Consider the following 21,121-nt stretch of genomic DNA (forward strand, 5'->3'; position numbering starts at 1 on the left):
AAAAAAGACAAACAGATGAATAAATAAATCAGACAGATAAAGACAGACAAAAACCATATGCAGTTAACCATCAAATTAGTCAAACTAGCCAAACTCGACTTAGACCACCCCTTCATACACTAAAAACAGTTCCACCATCAGGGCCTCCACATTAACCAAAGCCTGGCTGCAGGCTCTTTCCACCCCCCACCCCTTAGAACTCAGAGGAATTTGGGAAGGCAGAAGATCCAGCGCAAGAGTTGAGGCATGCGGCAGCCCCGAGAACGTGCACTGCTGGGGGGCCAGCTTCACCACAGAGGCCAGCAGGCCTCCCACACCAAGGCCAGCCAAGGGTTCCCATCACCACAAACCTTCCCTAATCTGCTAATATAAGACTCCTAAATATAGAACTGCAGCATGGAGTATACCATTTAAAATAATGTCTCCTCCTGATTTTATCGGTTGCTTTTTTTTTGGAAAATCTTGGAAAACCAAGTTTTGAACCAAGTCTTGAACCAAAACCAAGTCTTCTTTTGACGTTTTGAAATGTCAAATTACAGGAAGGCCACTTAAACGCAGTGTTTGAGATTAAATGCTGATTGGGTCTGAAGTCCAGTTCTTAGGTCAAATCTTACATACTTACATCATATCCTATCCTTCGATGTCATCCTTCATGTGCTTTTACTATCTGTACATTCATTTTGCATATCAACCCACTCTGAAAATTCAGCCATGATGACACCATACAATTCCAGGTAGGCATTTTGGTTGAAGAATTGTAACTCTGGTTCATAACCAAACAGCCGTATTTCAAACTGCAAACAGCACTGTCAACCATATCTCCCTGCTATATGAATGTGGCTGAAGAGTAAAGATTAATGCAACAATCTGAGAATTAAGTCGTTCGTCACGTCATCCTCCATCCATCCTCTGTCTAAAGCACTTTGAAGCATAATTTGGATGTCCTTTTCTTTTTGTATTCTTGTCTTTTCAGATAGGAGAGTGAACCCAGGTTCCAGCTTCTCACCAAAACCCCTCCCAGAGCTTCCGGACCTTTTCGTTGTCTATCTCCAGAAAGATTGACCCGCAGCCCCATCCCAGGACCCGGGAGACCGGGACACAAACGGGCCCCTTCAGGTTGATTTATCGGGCGTATTCAGGGCCAGGCACGCAGAGAGACAGAACAGTTCTGACGTCTCTGATCACCAGAACAACCCCTTTAAAAAGCCACCTCTTGAGAGAAGTCTGCACCTCTACCGACTTCGGATGCTTTTGAAATTATAATAACAATAACAGTATTAATAATGAAAGATATCTTTTGTAGAGAGTCATGCATCATGACAGCTCAAAAGCAAAACATGACATAAAAAAAAACAAAATGGCTATTTTGTTCATTCTTTTCTTCAGCATCCTCTTTTCTCCTCTCTTAAAAAAACAAAACAAAGCAAAACCACACAAGCGCCTTCATGGTGAAGTCAGGTTTAAAAAAAAAAAAACGAAACTAAATGGAAAACAAGTGGCACTGCATCATGATGGCAGGCGGGACAAAACGGAATTGTTTTAGTGGAAGAAAGAGCTATCTGTCACTGTCTGTCAGCTCATTCATCCAGTACTCCCTGAGCATCCAGCCCATCTGTCATCCCCTCTCAGTCCCTGACACCCGCCCAGGTTGGCCACTTCGGCAACAAGGGAAGGGGTCCCAAATATGGACCCTTATAACCCCACTATTATTGTTTCCCTCTAGATCTCAGAATTGACAAATAGGCATACGCTACATACTTCTTACAAGACGTTTTTTTTTTAACTTTCATTTGACGTGTCGCGTTGATTTAGCTAACTTCAGTTAGATGTACAAAGTCAATCACTTAGCTGACATGCAAGACCTGCCACACAGAACTGTACATGAAATCCACAATGTTGCAAAAGAATGCTTTCACAAAGAATATTCCAAGCTTTTGTTTGTAGCTTTTTCATGCTGAATTTAAAGAGTCACTTATATGTTATATAATGTATAAGAAAATCAATTTCAATGGAGCCTCAACAGGCTCTACATGATCCCAACCGAGGAATAAGGGTCTCGTCTAGCGAAATGATCAGTAATTTTCTAAGAATAAAATAAAACTGTATATACTTTTTTAAATCTTGAACTAGCTCAGCGATGCACATCCACAACTTTAACTTGTAAACACTGGGTCAGTACTTCCGCCAACTTCACGCATGACCTTTCCAACATGACTACGTAATGAGTGAAGTCGTAGACATGCGTCGCAGAGCTAGTACAAGACAAGCATTTGTGGTTAAAAAGTATTAAAAAAATAATAATAAAAAATAGAAAATGACAGGTAGTTTGGCTAAATAAGACCCTTATTCCTCAACTGTGATGGTGTAGAGCCCTTTGAAGCTGCATTGAAACAATTTGGTCCTTCAACCCGTTGGTCCCTGTTGAAGTCCATTATATGGAGAAAAATCTTGGAACGTTTTCCTTTCGTAATTGTAAGGTGCTTACAAATAGTCTCAACATAGGGTACACCTCAACATCTGAATTTAAAGTATGCGTGTTAACTGCTAGGCTACGACTCTGCAGTAACAAAATCGATTGTGTGCAACCAAAAGACTGTACTTAAACAAAAATAATAGGGATATAAGAATAATGCCTTGGAGTGCTGTCTTTCTGATTGCAAAATCACCTTGATGTTCTTCTCCGTGTGTTTCAGTTTTTGTTTTTCAAGTCAGCCCAGAGCAATGTTACAGGCCAAAGTTTTCAATCAGCGGCTCTAGTTCCGCAATGTTCAAGTGTGCAGAGGTGCAAATAGGATAATATGACTCCAAAAAAATCTTACCTTAAACCGAACAATGGTAAATACAAAACCACCCAAAGGTGAATATCAGACCGGGCCTTGAAACCAAAGATATGAATACAAACAGACACAGACTCACACATTTGCGGAAACCTTCAAACAAAACTAAGGCTAGCGTGGAGGTTTAGGGGGTTGGGTTTGACAGTAGAGGGGAAAATAAGAGAAAGAAGGGGGGGGGGGTGTTGAGGGGTAAACAGGGGAAAACAGAAGAAAGGGGAAAGAAGAATGAAAGAAAAGAAAAAGGAGTGGAAAAAAACAAAGACTTACTTGTCTCAAGTCGATGAAGGCGAGCAGCAGAGTGTCCCCCTGGAAGCCAGGCACCGGGCCGGCCCTGGCAAACCCTGTGGGAAAGAGAGACGGATAAAGAGAGCAGGGAATTCGCCATGGAGCGGGAGATTGGCAGACGGATGACAGCCGGGACAAGGGGAGGACAGGGGGAGGTTCAGTGGGGGCGGGGGAGGTGAAATGGAAGGGGGCTTTGAAGGTTTTGGGGGTGCTGGCAGAGGGGGTGGAGGGTTTGTTGGGTGGTTCAGAGCAGAGTCATGTCTCTCGGTCTGCCACCGGCTTTGTGCGGCCCATTCGGTGGAAAAAATCATCATCAAACTCTCATTAATTCTCCCCAACGTTGATCTGACAAGCCAGAGAGAGGGGCTGTGTGGGGATGAGAGGGCAGCCTTTACTCCGCAACCTGAGGCCTGACGGCAATTCCCATGAGGCCGCTCTCCCAGACCAGTGGCGTGGTACTTAGCGAAGGGGCCGACGACACTTGTGAAAAGCCAATGGGCTGGGGGTGTGTGGGGAGTGCAAGAGTTGTAGAGGTTTCTGAGGGCCATTGGACCTTTCTGTGCCTTTGGACGGGAACCCGTAAACAAGCGGCTTCGCCATTCTGAAAAACGGAACATTTGACACGCGGAGACAAAACCAAGCCGGGGCCAGTAGAAATCCCTTTCACCTCGTGATGCTGCGTGCCTTTCTTGCCTCTCACGCAAATTACACGCCTGCCATCTTTATTTCTGACCCCCGCAAACGCTGAGCCAGCGACTGCTTACCCTCGCGCTTTTGTTGCGGCGTCTCAGCCCGAGACTGTGTCGATTTTGCGAACTTCCCCATTCGCCTTTTTACAGGAGAGAGACCTGTGGCATGGTTTACGTGACGCGTGTCAGAACACATCTCATCAAGATTCAAGAACAGGGACCTCTAGGCTTTCACCTAACTGACACATTCCAGTATAAAGCCCTGTTACTGACTACACTAAGAAACCTCTCAAGGGATAAGCAAGGAAATGCTGTCAAGACCTTTATGCTCCCCAAAACCAGCTGAACTGAACAGGAAGCAACTCTTGACGCCCTCTCACTTTGAATGTCCAATCGCTCGCTCCTGGTGTTGTACAGGTCAAAGAGGCGCAGCAGACACGAGAGAGGCCAATGTCAGTTTAACAGAGCCTCTTGTGGGCTCGAGATGATATTACAGTGGTATGATGACTGATAACATTTAATTGAATTAAAATTGATTAGGAAGCATTCTAGTATATAATATGACTGATTATTATTATTATTTATTATCATTGTAAAAATGTGACTGAAAGTCCGGTTGTACCTGAAAGTACCCAAATGGCCAATTTTACCCCAAAATATCATAAAATAGCAGATTTTACGAATTTCAATTGCTTAGAAGCATACACCATTGTTAATTTTAAACCCTACTATAGTTTAATTAAACCTTGCTAAGACTTAAGTAAACTCTTTATATAATCTTGTTAGACCAATTCCTCAACTTTGAATGCTAAAACTGCTTTATACCCACTTCATTATATGGGGTTCAACATATATAACAGCCTCTCCAATTAGGGGTACAGCTTGTCATTAGTGTATTACACTGAAAGGGACATTTTTGTACTTAACCCTATAAGGTTTAAAGTACTTTAAGGAAAAATATTATTACTCTAAGGTTTTTATGTGCATGTTTTGGGGGTACAAAGTTGTGCCTTTTAGGGTACTGCCCCAGTGACGAGCTGTTGTACAATTTTTTTATGACAGTGAAACCATCAAGATTTGTCCACACCTTCAACACTACACATCATGACTTCTTCTTTCTAAAGTTATTTCCAGACTTCAATAAACTCAAAACACAGCAGCCAGAGTACTCACCTGCACTCCGTAGTTTACCCATATTCAAAATTCCAAATTAAAAAACAATTGGGGCCTGCTTAGCTTTATGCAGAGAAATATATTTTCCAACCCTTCTGAAACTTTCCAAACTGATCCTCATCGTACCTTCATATCTCCCTCCCTCTCTATCCCAGAGCACAGACACTTCCAAACTGTTGATAGATTGAACCACAGACACATCATCTGTGCATTCAAGTGGTTACATCTTTTAGAAGTTATTTTAGTTTTCCATTATGCCCCAAGACCCATATATACAAATAAACAGGGGGTCTCTAAAAATGAAAGTAATCACAGACTGCTTGGTAAACCAAAGCAAACCACAAGAAAAAGGTGTCGTACAGTATAACTGATGTGACCGCAATATGACTGGGGTTATTTTCTCTCCCTCTCTGTGACCTATGTGCGATAGCATGCTCTGGCTGAGGATCCAAGGGAAATCCATTAACCATACAGGGTTAGGTGCTCAAAGGCAATTTTAGCTGTGGTCACACGAAAGCCGTGAGGAGGGATGGGCCAAGCGGCAAATCTCAGATGCTAGCCAAAAATGCATATCCTTCTCTTCTCACCTTTTCCTCTAACTTTCAGCTCAGTTTTTCAGAAAGTCACATGGGTGTCAAATAAGAAGTTAGTAACAGTAAACACAGCATTGTGGCTTGATTAAAAGTCACCAGTAGGATTCGGGAAATTTTAAATTGGGCCACACCAGGATGAAGCCCAATCATGCAATCAGGGTTTAAGGAGGATTATGAATGTCAGTGAGCTTTCACTTAAACTTACTCTCACACTCTTTGACGTCCACGTTGAACTGCTGCAGGGCTCCCATAGACACTTGCCTGACATCAGCCTCCAACAGCAGCTGCAGCAGGGAAGTGGAGAGGTGTTTACAGGCTGACATACATGCCGTCTGAGCCACCTTCCCCTAGAGAAAAAAGGACAAATGAGAGAGAAAAACAAAGAAACGTGAGGTTCACATACTGAGTATCTTTCACACAGTATAACCCTCTCCAAAAGGTGGTAAAACTATGGACATTTATTTGAAATGTTTACATGTTTCTCTCCTCCCTGTCCAACTGAATATCATCAGGTGATCCTTTCATTCTTTCGATAGCCAGAATCTGCTGCATTCTGGTCTCTAATGTAATCTCCATGAGCACATACAAGAAACACTTTTCATATTGTATTTACAAACACAAGCATCTATGTTACATGCAATCTCACAGACATAAAAAGGGGAGCTTAGCAGCACTATGGTGCATATTTATGCTGGGAGAACCGCAGTGCTGTTTAAACATCAACACACGTTCACCGCCACACGCGCTGATACACACACAACTCAAGCTCCAAGCCGAAAACCTCAAATATGCCCTTGTCTGCCGTCCAGCGCCTTCCTGACAATCAGGGTAATACTTCAGGGGAGATCCAAAGCTATTAATATGACACTAAACCTGAAAGAAAACAGCAGACTGGAGGGCCAAGAGTCTATGTGGGATTTTTATCTGATGGGGTCAAAAAATAAAAACAAAACACCATTATACAAGAGGACTTCCTGCACATTGGAAACACTTGGGCAATAAATCTAGTGAAATGAAGGATGAATACACAGTAAATCCATATAAGAGAGAATGAGGGGTATTTTTTATCCCTTTTCGGTCCATGTGATGGGTAGAGAATGGAAAACAGAAAGCAAGACAATGCCCTCTTTGCTTCAGTCATCTGATCCTTTCCTTTTCATTCTCCGTCTCTCTCCATCTCACATGGAAATTCCACAGTAGACATTTCTTAAATTAGAAGCTACTAGCATTACCTAACCAACTAATGCTCAGGTTCAGTCTCTGACAGCTTAAATGCCTTAAGGACTGTGTATAATATATAACCTAGAGCATTGCTCAACTAACTGCACTTTTTGAAACCACATCTATCCAACTATTCTAATGTCATTCATTATATTAACTATGGACACGTTTCACTAAGTAACATGTTTTGCACTTTTGTGCTATCCATATTTTGACCAAATTAATGGCACTTTGCTATATATTAAGATTTCTAATGCAATGAACTTCATAGAGTTTTAAGAATGTTTAAAAAAAATTTGCTGATAATTTACTCACCCCCATGTCATCCAAGATGTCCACGTCTTTCTTTCTTCAGTCGAAAAGAAATTAAGGTTTTTGATGAAAACATTCCAGGATTTTCTCCATATAATGGACTTCATTGGGAACCAAATGGTTCAAGGTCCAAATGAGAGTTTCAGTGCAGCTTCAAAGGGCTTTAAACGACACCAGACGATGAAAAAGGGTCTTATCTAGGACCCTTCGAGTCATGACTCGAAAAAAGATTTGTTCATGTTGATGAATGAGTTTGAACAGGAGAGTCACGAAGGCTCATCACAGAACAGAGCAGGGCAAGCATTTGTGCTTATAAAACTTAAACTTTTTTATTTATTTTTTAAATGAGCGATCGTTTCGCAAGATAAGACCCTTATTCACCGGCTGATTCACCGACCTTGAACCGTTCGGTTCCCAGTGAAGTCCATTATATGGAGAAAATCCTGGAATGTTTTCATCAAAAACCTTAATTTCTTTTCGACTGAAGAAAGAATGACATGGACATCCTGGATGACATGGGGGTGAGTAAACTCCTTTAAGTTTGTCACTGTACGTTGTGAGCACAAGATCTAACTGGAGCAGCACAGCCTCGACATAAGGTTGTTCTTACAGCATCAGAGAGCAAGGACTGGGGAGGGTTGGCGTCACCACAACATCAGCTGGCCATATGGCTGTGAACTTCACTTCAGCTTCTCTGTAAACAGTCATATAAAGTATAAAGTACACACACGCACCTGACCGACAAAGACCTGAATGGTTCAGGTCAGGTGGGGTCAACAGGAAAAGCTCTCCCCTCCTCTCTCACTCCAAAAGGAGGATGGAGGCAGTGTGATTATGTCCTGTGTGGGGTCAGGCCCCACGTGAAATTGCTATAATCCATCTCCACCAGCTTCTGAAATACCTATGGCCTGGCCTATGTGTTAATCTACAGTTGGCATGGATATAATGAGTAGAAAACAGTTTTGTGCGTTCAACGTGACACTTAACATATAACATAGCACAACTACACATATGCACACACATTGCAGTCATATTCAATCAGCCACTAATCAGGCTGAAGCACTAACTAGGTGATTATAGATGATTAGAGTGCATGCACTGCACTGCAGTGATTAAAAAATAAACACACTTGTTTTCCGGACTCCTGTCTCTGTATGTTTAATAGCCATAATAAATCACAGAGGCCGGAGTAGTAAGGGTTGTTTCTGTTCCTCATGGAGGAATGAAGACACACACAGGTACCTGTCTCCTACTGGGTAAATTCTAATCACTCACAAGTCATTTGGTCTGATTGGAGTAAGGCGTTTGTAAATATGGTGAGCATAGATTTTTTTTTTTTACAGCAAATAGAGTCATGAGCAAGGATTGCACAATCCGGGCAGGGGTGAATAGATTCTCTATTTACTTATATTGATATATCTGTATTCATTTATACATGCATTCATATTTTCTGCTACTTAATTGAAGAAGCATACAACTTTTGAAGCCCACATTCATACTGGACATGTGAGTGAGACTGAAATTGATTGATTTATAATTCAGTTTTTTATCCAAAGCAATTTATAACACTATATTACACAAGAAAACAAGTAGTTGAACTAAGAACTCCAAAGCCCTTGCAGAAAAGTGGACCAAGCCTGTCCGTGAGTGTTTCCACTTTTCTATAATAATAATAATAATATATATATATATATATATATATATATATATATATATGAATGTAATCCCAATATTCTTCTTTTTCCCAATCTATTCTTCTTCCCAATATATCATTCTTCTCATATATCATATAATATGATATGAATGATATATGATATATGAGTAGAATGATATATTGGGAAGAAGAATAGATTAAACTTGGTTAAGGTAAAATGACAAAATAATTTGGCAAGAAAGGCAATCTCCAGCATATCATGGAATATAGGTATTATAGTATTATGCAACAAAAAATGCATAGAAAAACAAAAAGCCCACAATAAATACAGAATTTACTGACTAAAATGTAATCAGCTACCAGTATTCATATTTTGTTGGTTCTTTTTTTTTTTTTTCATTTCAGCAGCCATTCTCCTAGGTATTGACTTTGTGCATGTGTCATGCTTAACTTCTTTCCAATCTTCCTTAAATTCTTCTCAAAGTTGAGCTTCATTGGAAGACCTGCATGACTTATCACAATTCAGGCACGGTTTATAATTTCCCAAAGGTTTTCAATGGCTTTAAGGTCAGGGGACTGAGGAGGCCACTTGATGACTCCAAAATGCTGAGCATGAACACTTATTGCTCACAACTTTGTTGCATTCATGGTGCGTTTACGATCGTTTTCAAATTAGAAAATACATATTTGCTCTCCAAACAGATCCTCCAAACTTGGCTACATATTGTTCAGCAGGAATCCCAAGTATTAGTCCATTTTCAAAGAGCCCGCAACTTCAAACACCTGCTGCAGACATGGGTCCCCAATACCATTATGTTTCCCCTGCCGTGCACCATGCATGCTTTTGATATTAAAACAATGCTAGGTTGTTAAATTTGACTGGAGTCTGGAGAACATGGCTCCAATCTTCCATACAAATGAGTTTACCTCATTTTATTAGGGAATGTTCCTCTCTTACAGAGTTTAAACTTATTTTTTCACTCTGGCGTTTTGATCGATCATGAGTGTTGTGCTAGTGTTGAACATACTCCAATCTTTATGTTCTTTGGCAAATATAAGGTGTTCTTTTTGTTTGCAGTTGATAAAACTAATAAATGCTTTCTTTACTGTTATACAACCTCTCAATCCTGTATCTTGTAGATGTTGGCTTACAGTTCAAGATGAAATTGGAGATTTCTCACACTTGAACATTTTGTCTAGATCTTTAGAAGGTGGTCCCACAATCAGGTGCTGTCAAAATGCTCACCAGCCACAACACTTTACATTCTTCATGGTAGTGGTCTCACTGTGCTTTGAAATAATTCTGTTGCCATTGTAAGCATTCACATCCAGCACGAGTAATATCCAAAAACGATTGACCAAATGTAACAATTGTAACAATTTCCTCCTTGGTTGCAGAAGAAAAGTTCCTTCCATTTGGCCATTTTCACTAAGACCCACAAAATCAATACATGTATGGTTGAATCCCAGCTCCATGTATAAATCAAAACAGATTAGCTACTTTCAACACTTAAACGTTGGAGCCTTTGTTCAAAGATATGTGTTTAGGGCCTGATTTAAACAGTTCTGCTTCGTGTGGCACACCCCTCTCACAGTAGCACATTTGTTTTACAGTTCAGGGCAGGGGGATGTTAACAATTAGCTCAGGGGCTCAAAGGAGGGAGCGAAAAAAATCAAAAAAAAAAAAAGGAAAAGTAGGAAAGAGTGCAATGAGTGACCAGTTAGAGGCTGCTTGCACTCCTCCTCTCCAGTCTTCTCCAGTTAATTAAACAAAGGCTCATCAAAGCCCTCGTTAAAAAATACTCAACAGCAATTGGCTGTCAAAATAAACAGAACACACGGTACAGTGAGACAGAAAGAGAAACAATAATAAAGCAAGAAACAGAGATAAAGAGGAGGAGGAATACAAGAAAAAGGGGTTCTGGACACTGGGCCAAGGTTAGATTTCTTAATAACGATAATAATATGTTTGAAACGTCACAACAGTTCTACACACGACCCCAACACGCACCACATGCGGAGGACCCCTGAGAAAACTCAGCATGGAGTGTGCAGGCTCTCTCGATGCACTCATATTTCAAACGCGCCGGCTTATTTATGCAACACACACCGAATCCCTGTTTACAAAAACAACGAATGTACACTCACGACATCCTAACGAGAAGCAGAGACTATCGCTGGAGGAAAACTGATGCCTGTCTGCGCTGATTACACTCTGGTCGGAGGAAGGGTGATAATGTGTTTTGAACTTCCCGACACCATGCTGCACTGTTCCAGCATATCACAAACACAGAGGGAAAACAAAGACAGCAGGCCAATCAGTTTGGAGCTCAAATCAGGCTTCAAGTAAATAATGACAAGTAGTGTTCGCCTTACAAGGTGCTTGATGATATTGATATGGAAGGCCTTTCTGTTACCTCAGGGTTTCCACAGCTACATTTACAGGGTCAGGAAGCATTATAAATACATCCAACACACATTTTAACACTTTGCTTTGGAAATGAATAAAAGAGCTGTTGTAAAGGTTTTAATAAAAGCCAGGTAAAACTTTCAGAAAATATGATGATACTGTGTGTGATAAAAATACCAACAGCAGTGCAAGTTGTGGCTCATATTTTTTGGAAGGCTTTTCAAAGATTACCTGCTTGATTAAAATCCCTCATTCACACTACACGTGTTTTCATTCATCACATATTTTTATGCAAATTTTGGAATATATTGCATTGTATTCAAATAATTTGAGGAGGATTAATGTTTATTCTGTATGAAGACATCATATTTTGTTTACTTAAACAGATGAGATGGGATGTGGATTCTTTATATGGATTGTTTTTGCAATTTTTAAAATGAAAGGTATTATTTAATGAAATTAAATTTAGAATGAAACTTAGATGGAAAAACACGTGATGACAGCAACAAAGAAATCATACAATAATTTTCAAAAGTTTGTGGTCGGTAAGATTTTTTTTTATGTTTTTGAGAGAAGTTTCTTATGCTCATTTATTTGATCTATTTATTTTACACAGTAAAACAGTTATATTATTAAATATTGGGTAACGCTTCCTTTTACAGTCCAGTTACCCATGTAAATACTATGTACTTATTTTAGTAACTACAATTACTGGGTAATAATTGTAGTACGAACCCTGAACCTACCCCTAAACCTACCCCTGTTCCATGTACTTACCTTATTTTAGCCAGTACTTTCTAGGTAAGTACACTATAAGTACACTGTAAGTACTGTAAAAGGAAGCATTACCAAATATTGTTCCAATTTAAAATACCTGTTTCAATATATTTATCAATGTAATTTAATCCTGTTATGGCAAAGCTGAATTTTCAGCAGCCATTACTCTAGTCTTCAGTGTCACACGATCATTCAGAAATCATTTTAATAGGCTAATTTGGAGCTAAAGAAATATTTCTTATTGTTATTAATGATGATTTTGATAACAGTTGTGCTGCTTAACCCTAAAACCATATTCTGGACAAATGTGGGTAAAATAATTTTGATTTATTTTTAAAAAATACTTCCCTTGATCTGAGCGGTACAAGACTTGGCTACTTTTCCTAAGTTTGCCTCCTGAACAAACAATTGTTTTTTTGACTCAATTCTACAATGTTAAGTGGGTGAAAAAAAAACTTGTACATAACAAAATAAATTATTAAGAATAAAAACTTAATCTTGTATTTGGGTCAAAAATGGGCACCCATATAAATGAATGGGAAAAACTGTAATTTAGAGCATTCTAAAATAAGCCAAAATAAGACACCATGTAACAGCAAAGTCACTTCATCTTTAGGTTTTAGCTCTAAGAACTTATTGGAATGATATTTTAATGTAGTTAAAAAAATTTAAAAGATAAAACATAAAAATGAGCATAATTTACATAGAAAATATGGTACTTTTTGAAGTAAAGAAATTCAAAAATACCCCCAAAATAAAATTTTTAAAAAATACCATAAATGGATAGACAAAACTTTATCGAAGACAGTGATATAACATTTATATAAATAAAAATTAGGATCACACCTGAGTCCTCTGTGCCCACATTTGTCCACAATTACAGAATTAAGGGCTATAAAGTGAATACAGTTTGAGGGCTACTGTTATGTGGAAACCATTATCTTTTTTTTTTCAGGATTCTTTAATAATTAGAAAGTTCCAAAGAACAGCAAAATCGCATTGACCCCAAACTTTTTGACGCTAGTGTAAGTCACTGACATTCAAATGTTGGTGATTTAAGGCAACATGAGCAACGGCAACAATTGATGATGTGATGATGAAGCCGTACAGAGTTCAGCTTCCTTTAAAATGTACAGCAAAGTAAACATGACTAAAAATGGGAGACTTTCAATACTTTGAAACAAAACTACTTCCACATTAAACAAAGCAAGCCAATTCTACTAGCAGATAGGGTGGACATCTACTGTATGTTGTGGCTGCATCAGACACTACAAGATAAAGCTCCTCATTTGAGCTGCCACATTTTGAGAGCATTTTGCCAATATCAGCTCAATAATGAAAAGTCAATGCAACAGAGACACACTGAATAACAAACCTGCACACAAAGGTTTTATGGATCAGATAGCAAAAACACTCAAATGTCAGTCGATGAACAGACCACCATGTAGAAACAGAATGTTATGGAAAAAAGTCAGCTCCACAATCCAAAAGTGCTCTGCCAGTAATTCAGTTCTATCAAGAAAAACTAAAAATTGCCATCACATGATGCTTTAAGTTGTCAGTTCACAGTTTTATACAAACATCTACTGTCGCACTTTAAGAGGATTGTTTACTTTGCTTTTAAATCTATGTACGGTAACATTATCGGTGCAAGGCACACAAAAATCTCACCAATTAATATCTGAATTTTATGGTAAAAGTCTACAAATAAATACCAAGAACCTAAGGGACTACTCTCACAGCTTCAGGCGCCTCATTTGTGTTCCATAACAAGCATTAAAACGCATCCAAACATCTATGAGTAGGTCAGATGAACACCAGGCAGCATGCGGAAGTACTGGCCAAGGTTATTGCTGGAGTTAGACCACACCGCAAACATACTCACCGGTAGTGTGGCGTGCTCTATAGAACTGCCCTACAGAAGATAGATAAAGACAAAATTTAGGTCAAAGGTCGAGTATGACTCCCCCTGGGTTCAAATGTGAAGTCGGTCAACCACACTCTCCCGTATCAACTTGGCCAAAGAGTTTACGATCAACACTGAAAGTCCCTCTGAGTGTCAAAGATGGTTTGTGGTCGGGCGAGAGAGGCCGAGCAAGCGAGTGTGACTGATGGGACTGTGGCTTTGGAGTCATTATCAGAGTTTTTGGCAATGAAGTTGATGGCAGGGTCGCTTCCACACACACAAACGGTCAGTTCTTGACCTTTCCTGAAAACCATCAGGAGTGTGAACTGGGGACATGGTGAGGTTGCGCAGATGGGGCTGAGTGAATCAGGATGCACTATGTTCACATGTAGAGCTGGAATGTGCTAAAACAATAATATAAGCAGGATCGCTTGACTGTACATCTGTGGTGCGCTGTTGTGTACGTGTAGATGGAGAAAATGAGACATTCAGCCTGACCGTAACCTGACCTGGGGTCGTACAAATATTGCCCCCTGTTGGTGAAATTCAGCCAACAATGTGAGCGCTGTTTTGCAGTGGGCTGAAAGGGTTGTACTTCCCTCTTACTGAAAGCTTAGAAAAAGGAATTTAAGAGATTACAGGAGCGCAGGAAGCAGCATTACCGCCACCAGCCCTGGATCAGAGACAATCCCAGCCAGTCATGCCGACACGGAAAGGTGTTTGGTTGAGGCCCGTAGGAGGGAAAGCTCCTAAATACTTAGATTGTCAGAAATCCCCCATGACAGGGGTCAGGACCGGGCTGTGCCAGTGCTAGACTTCCTTCACTAAAGCTGAGACCTAAGGTCACGCCACACAATCTCTTTAACTCCATGTCAGCTGAGCCACAGAGACGCTTACAAGCCCAGAACACTCCAATCCTCTTACTTGCTACGACCCTACTTAGCTTTCAGTTAAAGTTCAAGTGTACTGTGTGAGGACAATCTTCTTCAAAGTGATGGAGTTAAATAGGAGATACGACTACAAGCTCAGGCAGAAAATGCTGTGTACAGGGCCGAGGCCAATTATTATTCATTTATTGATGTATCTAAAACTGATGCAAATAAGCAACAGAGAATCGCAGTACGTGTCTGAGAGCTACTTGCAAAAAAAGAAAGAAGTGAGCAATAAGTGAAATTCCAGAATGTAAAGCCACTATTAAACGATTCAATAACATCTTAACCCCCTGAAAACATCTTTAAGTTCTTGTATTGAACACTGTTTAAAAAAAAAAGCTTGTGCTGTATGCCCATCCTTTTCTAGGTAAGGTGAGTTTAAGATGGCGCCCAGGATCCTCACAGAACCATAATCTCTCCTTGGCTGGGTACAAATAATATGCAACTAAAAAGTAATCTATGTCCAAAAAAAAATGTGCATGTGGACGAAATACTCACGGGCAGGTGAGTAAACACTGCAAAGGTGCTACAGAGGAAAGCAATGAGGTCACTCAGGTAGTCACTGGCCTGTCCACCTCCCTGTACTGCCGTCCAATCATAATCAGCCAGCTGCAAAAATTGATCAATCTTTTGATTCAGGTTGGTGTAGATCTCCTCTTCAGCAGCATGCCTTGCGTCCTATACAAAGAGGAACAAAGAATGAAGAAAGAAAGTAGTAAACAGGCACAACATGCATGTTAAAAATACTAAATAATAATTCATACAATTAATGGAGGGGAGGGAATGACACCACAAGCTGCAGGTTCCTACCTTGAAGGTTGAGGTTCCATAGAGTTTGGTGGCATTAATGGTGTCAGGAGGCACGTTGGTTATGTTGGAGATGAACCCTTCTAGGTAGTGACAGGACTGCTCCAGGTGAGTGGTGTTGATGATGATCTGAACCAACTTAGGGAATCAAATGTGATTCAAATTAAGACTAATCCATTTTTGGCTGATACAGCACAATTAGTTACTAGCGTAAAAAAGTGAAGATTTGTATGCTTTTGAACTATGTTGTAGTGAAAATGGTGTAGGATTCACTTAGAAACAATTTTCACTCAGAAACTGCTAGCAAATTTCACAAAGAATTCAGTAGAATGATTTCTGAAGCATCATCTGACACTTGAGACTTGAGTAATGGCTCCTGAAAATTAGACTGCCATTACAGCATTAAATTACTTTTATAAATTATTTTAATATATATATATAAAAAAAGAAAAAGTTATTTTTAAATTACAGTAATATTTCAAAATACTCCTATTTTTACTGTATTTTTGATCAAATATATTGGTCTTGGTGAAACTTTCAAAAAAGTTTTTAGTGGTAGTGTTTATCACTTTGTAAACGATTTAAACAAGTTACGTTGATAGATTAACATTTTTACATCTTTCACTCTCACGCTTTTTCTTTTATTTAAATCTTTATACAAGAAATCCTGTGGGTCTTAAAGAACTAGTTTTTCAACCTCCACATAGAGAGGTCGCCTGGTTGAGGTAAGGTGTAGTTTTCCTTGCTTTAGCCTGGGAAAAAAACTCAGCTGTAGTTTTTCATGTTGACTATGAAACTGTAGAGTTTATTAATATGCATTTATGATGAAATTACAACATTTTCATGCCAATCCATGTCTATTTTTATGTGAACAATGTGCAGTAACTTTAATTTAGCACAGCAAATCTTGATCGCTGCACTGCTGCAGACGCTATTCCTGGAATGCATTTCCGGACCGCATCAGTGAGCAGTGTGAATGCGCAAACCTGTTAACATGGGCACGAAAAAAATATGCACTGCAAACGGAGTAAGTGTGAACCATCATATATATAAAGGAGCTGGGAAACATTGTGCGTTGTGAAGTGTGATGCAAATAAATTTGATGAAATACAAAATTCAAGTTCAACAACAACACTGCCACTTAGTCTTTTTGCCACTCAGCAGTGCATACCCTCCATTTACAACTTTAAAAATATTTTTTTACAATGTAAATTAACATTTAAAAGGTTTGGGTAAGTAACTTTTCTTTTGGAAGGAAATTAAAATGTTTATTCAGCAAAGATTAAGCATTAAATCTATCATGTTATGCTGACGGTAAAGTGACGATTCTAATCAGTAGAATGATTTCTGAAGCATCATCTGACACTTGAGACTTGAGTAATGGCTGCTGAAAATTAGACTGCCATTACAGCATTAAATTACTTTTATAAATGACTTTAATATATTAAAAAAGAAAAAGTTATTTTAAAATGACAGTAATATTTCAAAATTCTCCTATTTCTACTGTATTTTTGATCAAATATATTGGTCTTGGTGAGCTTAAGGAGACTTTCAAAACTTTCAAAAAACTTTTTTAGTGGTAGTGTGTTTATCACTTTGTAAACGATTTAAACAGTTACGTAGATAGATTAACATTTTTACATCTTACAGAGCTTTTCTTTTAGTAATAATGCAGCTATTTTTTATCAGAACTTAGTAAAACCATGTAGTACGGTCAAAGAGAAAATCAATGTTTGTGGAAAAGATTCAAGAAGTATGAGCAATAACTAGCAAAAGCACTATGTGGGAGTAATTCTAAAGGGGAAAGGGTACAGAGAGGAAGTCAAGGGTATGGTTAAAGGGACAGAGAGGGTTTGTCTGTGGGACGCAGACCTAGAGCAGCTCTAGTTAGACGGTCTGTGGTGCAGTGTTTGAGGTCCACAGGCAGGGCAGGGCTGTCAGCAGCAAGGCGCTGATGCGCATTGGTGCTAATTGAGGCCAGACCTTTAGTTTGGACTCTTCCCTCCCTCTCTCCAGTCATGGTGCACCGCGCAAGGGAGGGAAGCCTGATGCAGAGCCCGGGTCACACTTCCGCACCTCCACCAGATCCGGGGCAGGAGAGGGGGAGGAAGGAGCTTGATATCTGATCTTGTGTGTGTGTGTGTGTGTGTGTGTAATGGTAGTAGTAAGACTAGACTTTGCGATGCAAACTACCAGAAAACAATAATAAAGCCTTTGCTTTATCAAAATACAACACTGAATGTCTATCTTTCTTCCTCTGCATTTCTTTCATCATTTTACCATCAGGGGTCATAAACAGACCTGACTGCAGGGAGAATCAGCAGGTCAGAGAAGAAACTAACCACATTTGAGCGATAAACACGGGGAAAGTAAAGCAGGAATGGAGTGAGAGCAAAGAGGGGGAAAAATGACACATGCTACCAGCCAATGACAGGTCATTTTATCTGCTGTTACTGTTGCGAAAAATCCGCCTCAGATTGGGCTTTGACCTGAAATGGTGTTTAGATATAGCAAGCAATGGTTTTATGGTTTGTTTCATTAATAATAATGAAAAGCTGCTGGGTCAATGTGTTCTTTGCAGGTAGACAATAGACTGGATAAGATAATAACATGATATAGCTTGCAAAATGTAATTCTTCAATTTTTAAAAAACAGTACATAGGCAGTTGTTTTACATGTTTGAATGAAAAAATAAAAATGGTGGGTAATTAAATGGGTAAAATATGGGTAAAACATTCTATAGAAATAGTAATAAATAGTCTGAGCGACTGGTATTCACCAAAACTGTAGTTATTTCGCATCTTGACTGAGAGAAAAATGGTACTAAAGGGGTGTATCTACAAGATGATAATATTATAGTGTTGCACAAGAACAGTTTTCCAGTGATCCAGACAGAGACTCACTGTTGAGGTTGGATTGAAACGGACATCAATAAAGAACAACATAGATGTGTGCAAATAATCACAGACACAAATGGAAGAGAAACAAAAAAAGAACCTCACCTCTGCCAGTCCTACGTTTTTCTTCTTTATGGCATACTGTAGGCAGTGGCTAAGGGTTCGTGTGAGCAGGAGATTTGTAGATTTACGGATCATGTCATCAATTTCTGTTGAGCTGAACATGAACATTCATCTAATTAGGAATACAGTTATATATGCACATATTTATGTCTATAATGCAAATCCATAACCACATAATAGGATTGGAGGAACATTGTGGACCAAGTGTAACGGTATGGGGGTGTGTCTTGCATCACCAACACCAGATCCCTTATATCCCTTTTAAGTTATATAAAATATCTTACATGTTTTCAATAGGTCTGTAGGTTTTTTTTTGTAAGAAATAATACTTTAAGCAATAATGCAAATTTATCAGAAAACACAATAAAGACATTCATCCTGTTACAAACGTTTCCCATTTCAAATAAATGCTGTTCTTTTAAACATTCTAATTATCAAAGAATCCTGAAAAAAAAAACTGTATCCCGATTTCCACAAAATTATAATAACGCACTAATCCAGCATATTAGAATGATTTCTAATTTCTAATGGCTGCTGAAAATTCAGCTTTGCCATCATTAAATTACATTCAAAAGTAAATTAATTTTAATAATATTTCACAATATTGCTGTTTTTCTATTTTATCAAATAAATCAAGCCTGGGTGAACAAAAACATTAAAAAAACTTCCAGACAAAAAAAAAAACAACTTTTACTGTACAAATTCTGAAATTGCTATGCATTTTGTGCTACTGGTATCGTTTTGTTTAAGACCCAACATAAGGAGTGGAAAATCACAAACAAGTTTTTGCAGTCATTCATAGTCCAATGTGTTTTAATCTCAGCCTTGATCCAAATAGATGCAAGATTCTCAGATGTACACACATGAACACTCACAGACATGGGCGGGATTTAAAACCACAACAACCACACACAGATATTACGTTTTAAATCAACACAAGGGAAAAAGGGGGATATCACTTTTCTTTATTCTTCTTTTCTACAATGGGGTGGGGAGGAGTAAAGGGGCTAATTTTGTCAGCCATCGTTCCTGTACTTGTTAGAATGGCTGCAGCTGCATCTTCTTCCTTCCCCACAGACTGGTTCACAAATAATAATAAAAAAAAAAAGAGTAAAAAGAAAGAAAGGGACAATATGTCTCAAAATTGTCCATCAATATGAGCCAAGGCCCAGGGTGCAATAGTTTTCCCCCTCGATCTGGGCAACAAACGCATTCCTCACAAATTACTAAATCGTCTCTCATTGTGCTGAGAAAAGCAGAGGAGGAATTTGAAAAACGTTCCTCTCCTCAGAGGGGGAAAAAACTCTGAGCTCTCTCCGCTGACTTGGCAAACAGGAGAGCTAAAAGGAGCAGAGAGTTGGAGGTCAAAAGGGGAGAAATGGAGGTGCTATTCAACCACAAGATGCTGAGAAGTTGCTTGCAGACCTACATACAGATTATAATATTAGCGTCAAATGTGACGCTACAAAATCATGGTGAATGAGATACTTTTTGTTTTGTGACTTTTGTTCAAATTTCAGCAATTTTTAGGTTAGTCCAAAACACGGCTCTGATTTTGAACATTACAATATGGAAATGTTCCTAGTATAGCATTGAACCTCAACTAGGGAAAGGCCTGGCTTTAAATTGAGGACTAGAAAGCAAGGCATTGGTCTTTAGTGACAATCTGGAAACTGACAGTGTCTGGATGAATCCAAAAGCCTCTGGCTATTCCTCATTTTAAGAGGGAGGGGGGCTGCAATACAGAAAGAGAAATTGTAGTCTGATTAAACACAGACGTTTTACTGGCATTTACGTTTGATTTATTCATCCATTCAACTCTCTCACTTATTCAGTGAAAATTAGGGTGGGAGTTTGGACTGATAAACAATGATCTGAGAGAAACAGATGAGAAGGGAACCAACGGAGACTGAAAATGTCCAATTAACTTCATTAGAAAAAGAGAAACTAAACAGAAGAAGAACGCGAGACCGATACGGCTAGCACAGAACATATGTTTATTAGCTATTCAACCATCACAAAGAGTAACGTTACAGCTAGCTTCAACTCAAGGGGAACTTCAGGTTAATATGGTAAATGCACATTTGTAAAGCGGCTCTCATGAGGGAGGTCTAAAGTTCGCTGGACATGCGTTGGGGGAGTCGCATACATTCCTGACGTCTGGTCTCCAGGCACCTGCACATGGACTTGAGCCCCTTACCTCCCCCTCTGACCACATCTCATCTCAATATTAGTAGAGGGAGACCACAAGGACTAATTGCCTCCGGTGGACTAGTCTGGGTAGTAAGCAGAGCTGTTCTTTTGCTCCTTTGGTGTGTCAATCATTTTGTTTTCGTTTCCGTTACCAATGGCAACAGGGCCGGCTTTTTCTTCTATACAACCCATACACTACACACATACCCAGCATCCTGACCCCACCATCTGAGACCTCTGGTTGAACGCCACCTGGCCGCCTCCTGCCCTCTTACTCAATTGCGCTTGTGCTAATAGAGATCCATTTTTACA

General features: G+C 39.3%; 1 protein-coding gene across 1 annotated transcript in view; it reads right to left on the minus strand.

The window, feature by feature from the left end:
• The window catches only part of exoc6b (exocyst complex component 6B), a 97,592-nt gene that overhangs the window by 22,965 nt on the left and 53,506 nt on the right, over positions 1–21,121 (minus strand). Inside the window, exons 16-20 of the mRNA XM_039659184.2 lie at positions 18,599–18,710; positions 15,600–15,734; positions 15,288–15,467; positions 5,783–5,924; positions 3,105–3,178 (exon numbers count right to left, since the gene is read on the minus strand). Coding sequence (XP_039515118.1) covers positions 3,105–3,178; positions 5,783–5,924; positions 15,288–15,467; positions 15,600–15,734; positions 18,599–18,710 — 643 coding nt within the window. The remainder of the gene's footprint in view (positions 1–3,104; positions 3,179–5,782; positions 5,925–15,287; positions 15,468–15,599; positions 15,735–18,598; positions 18,711–21,121) is intronic.

The sequence above is a fragment of the Pimephales promelas genome, chromosome 1 (assembly GCF_988280905.1).
Source record: "Pimephales promelas chromosome 1, fPimPro1.hap1.1, whole genome shotgun sequence".
NCBI lineage: Eukaryota > Metazoa > Chordata > Actinopteri > Cypriniformes > Leuciscidae > Pimephales > Pimephales promelas.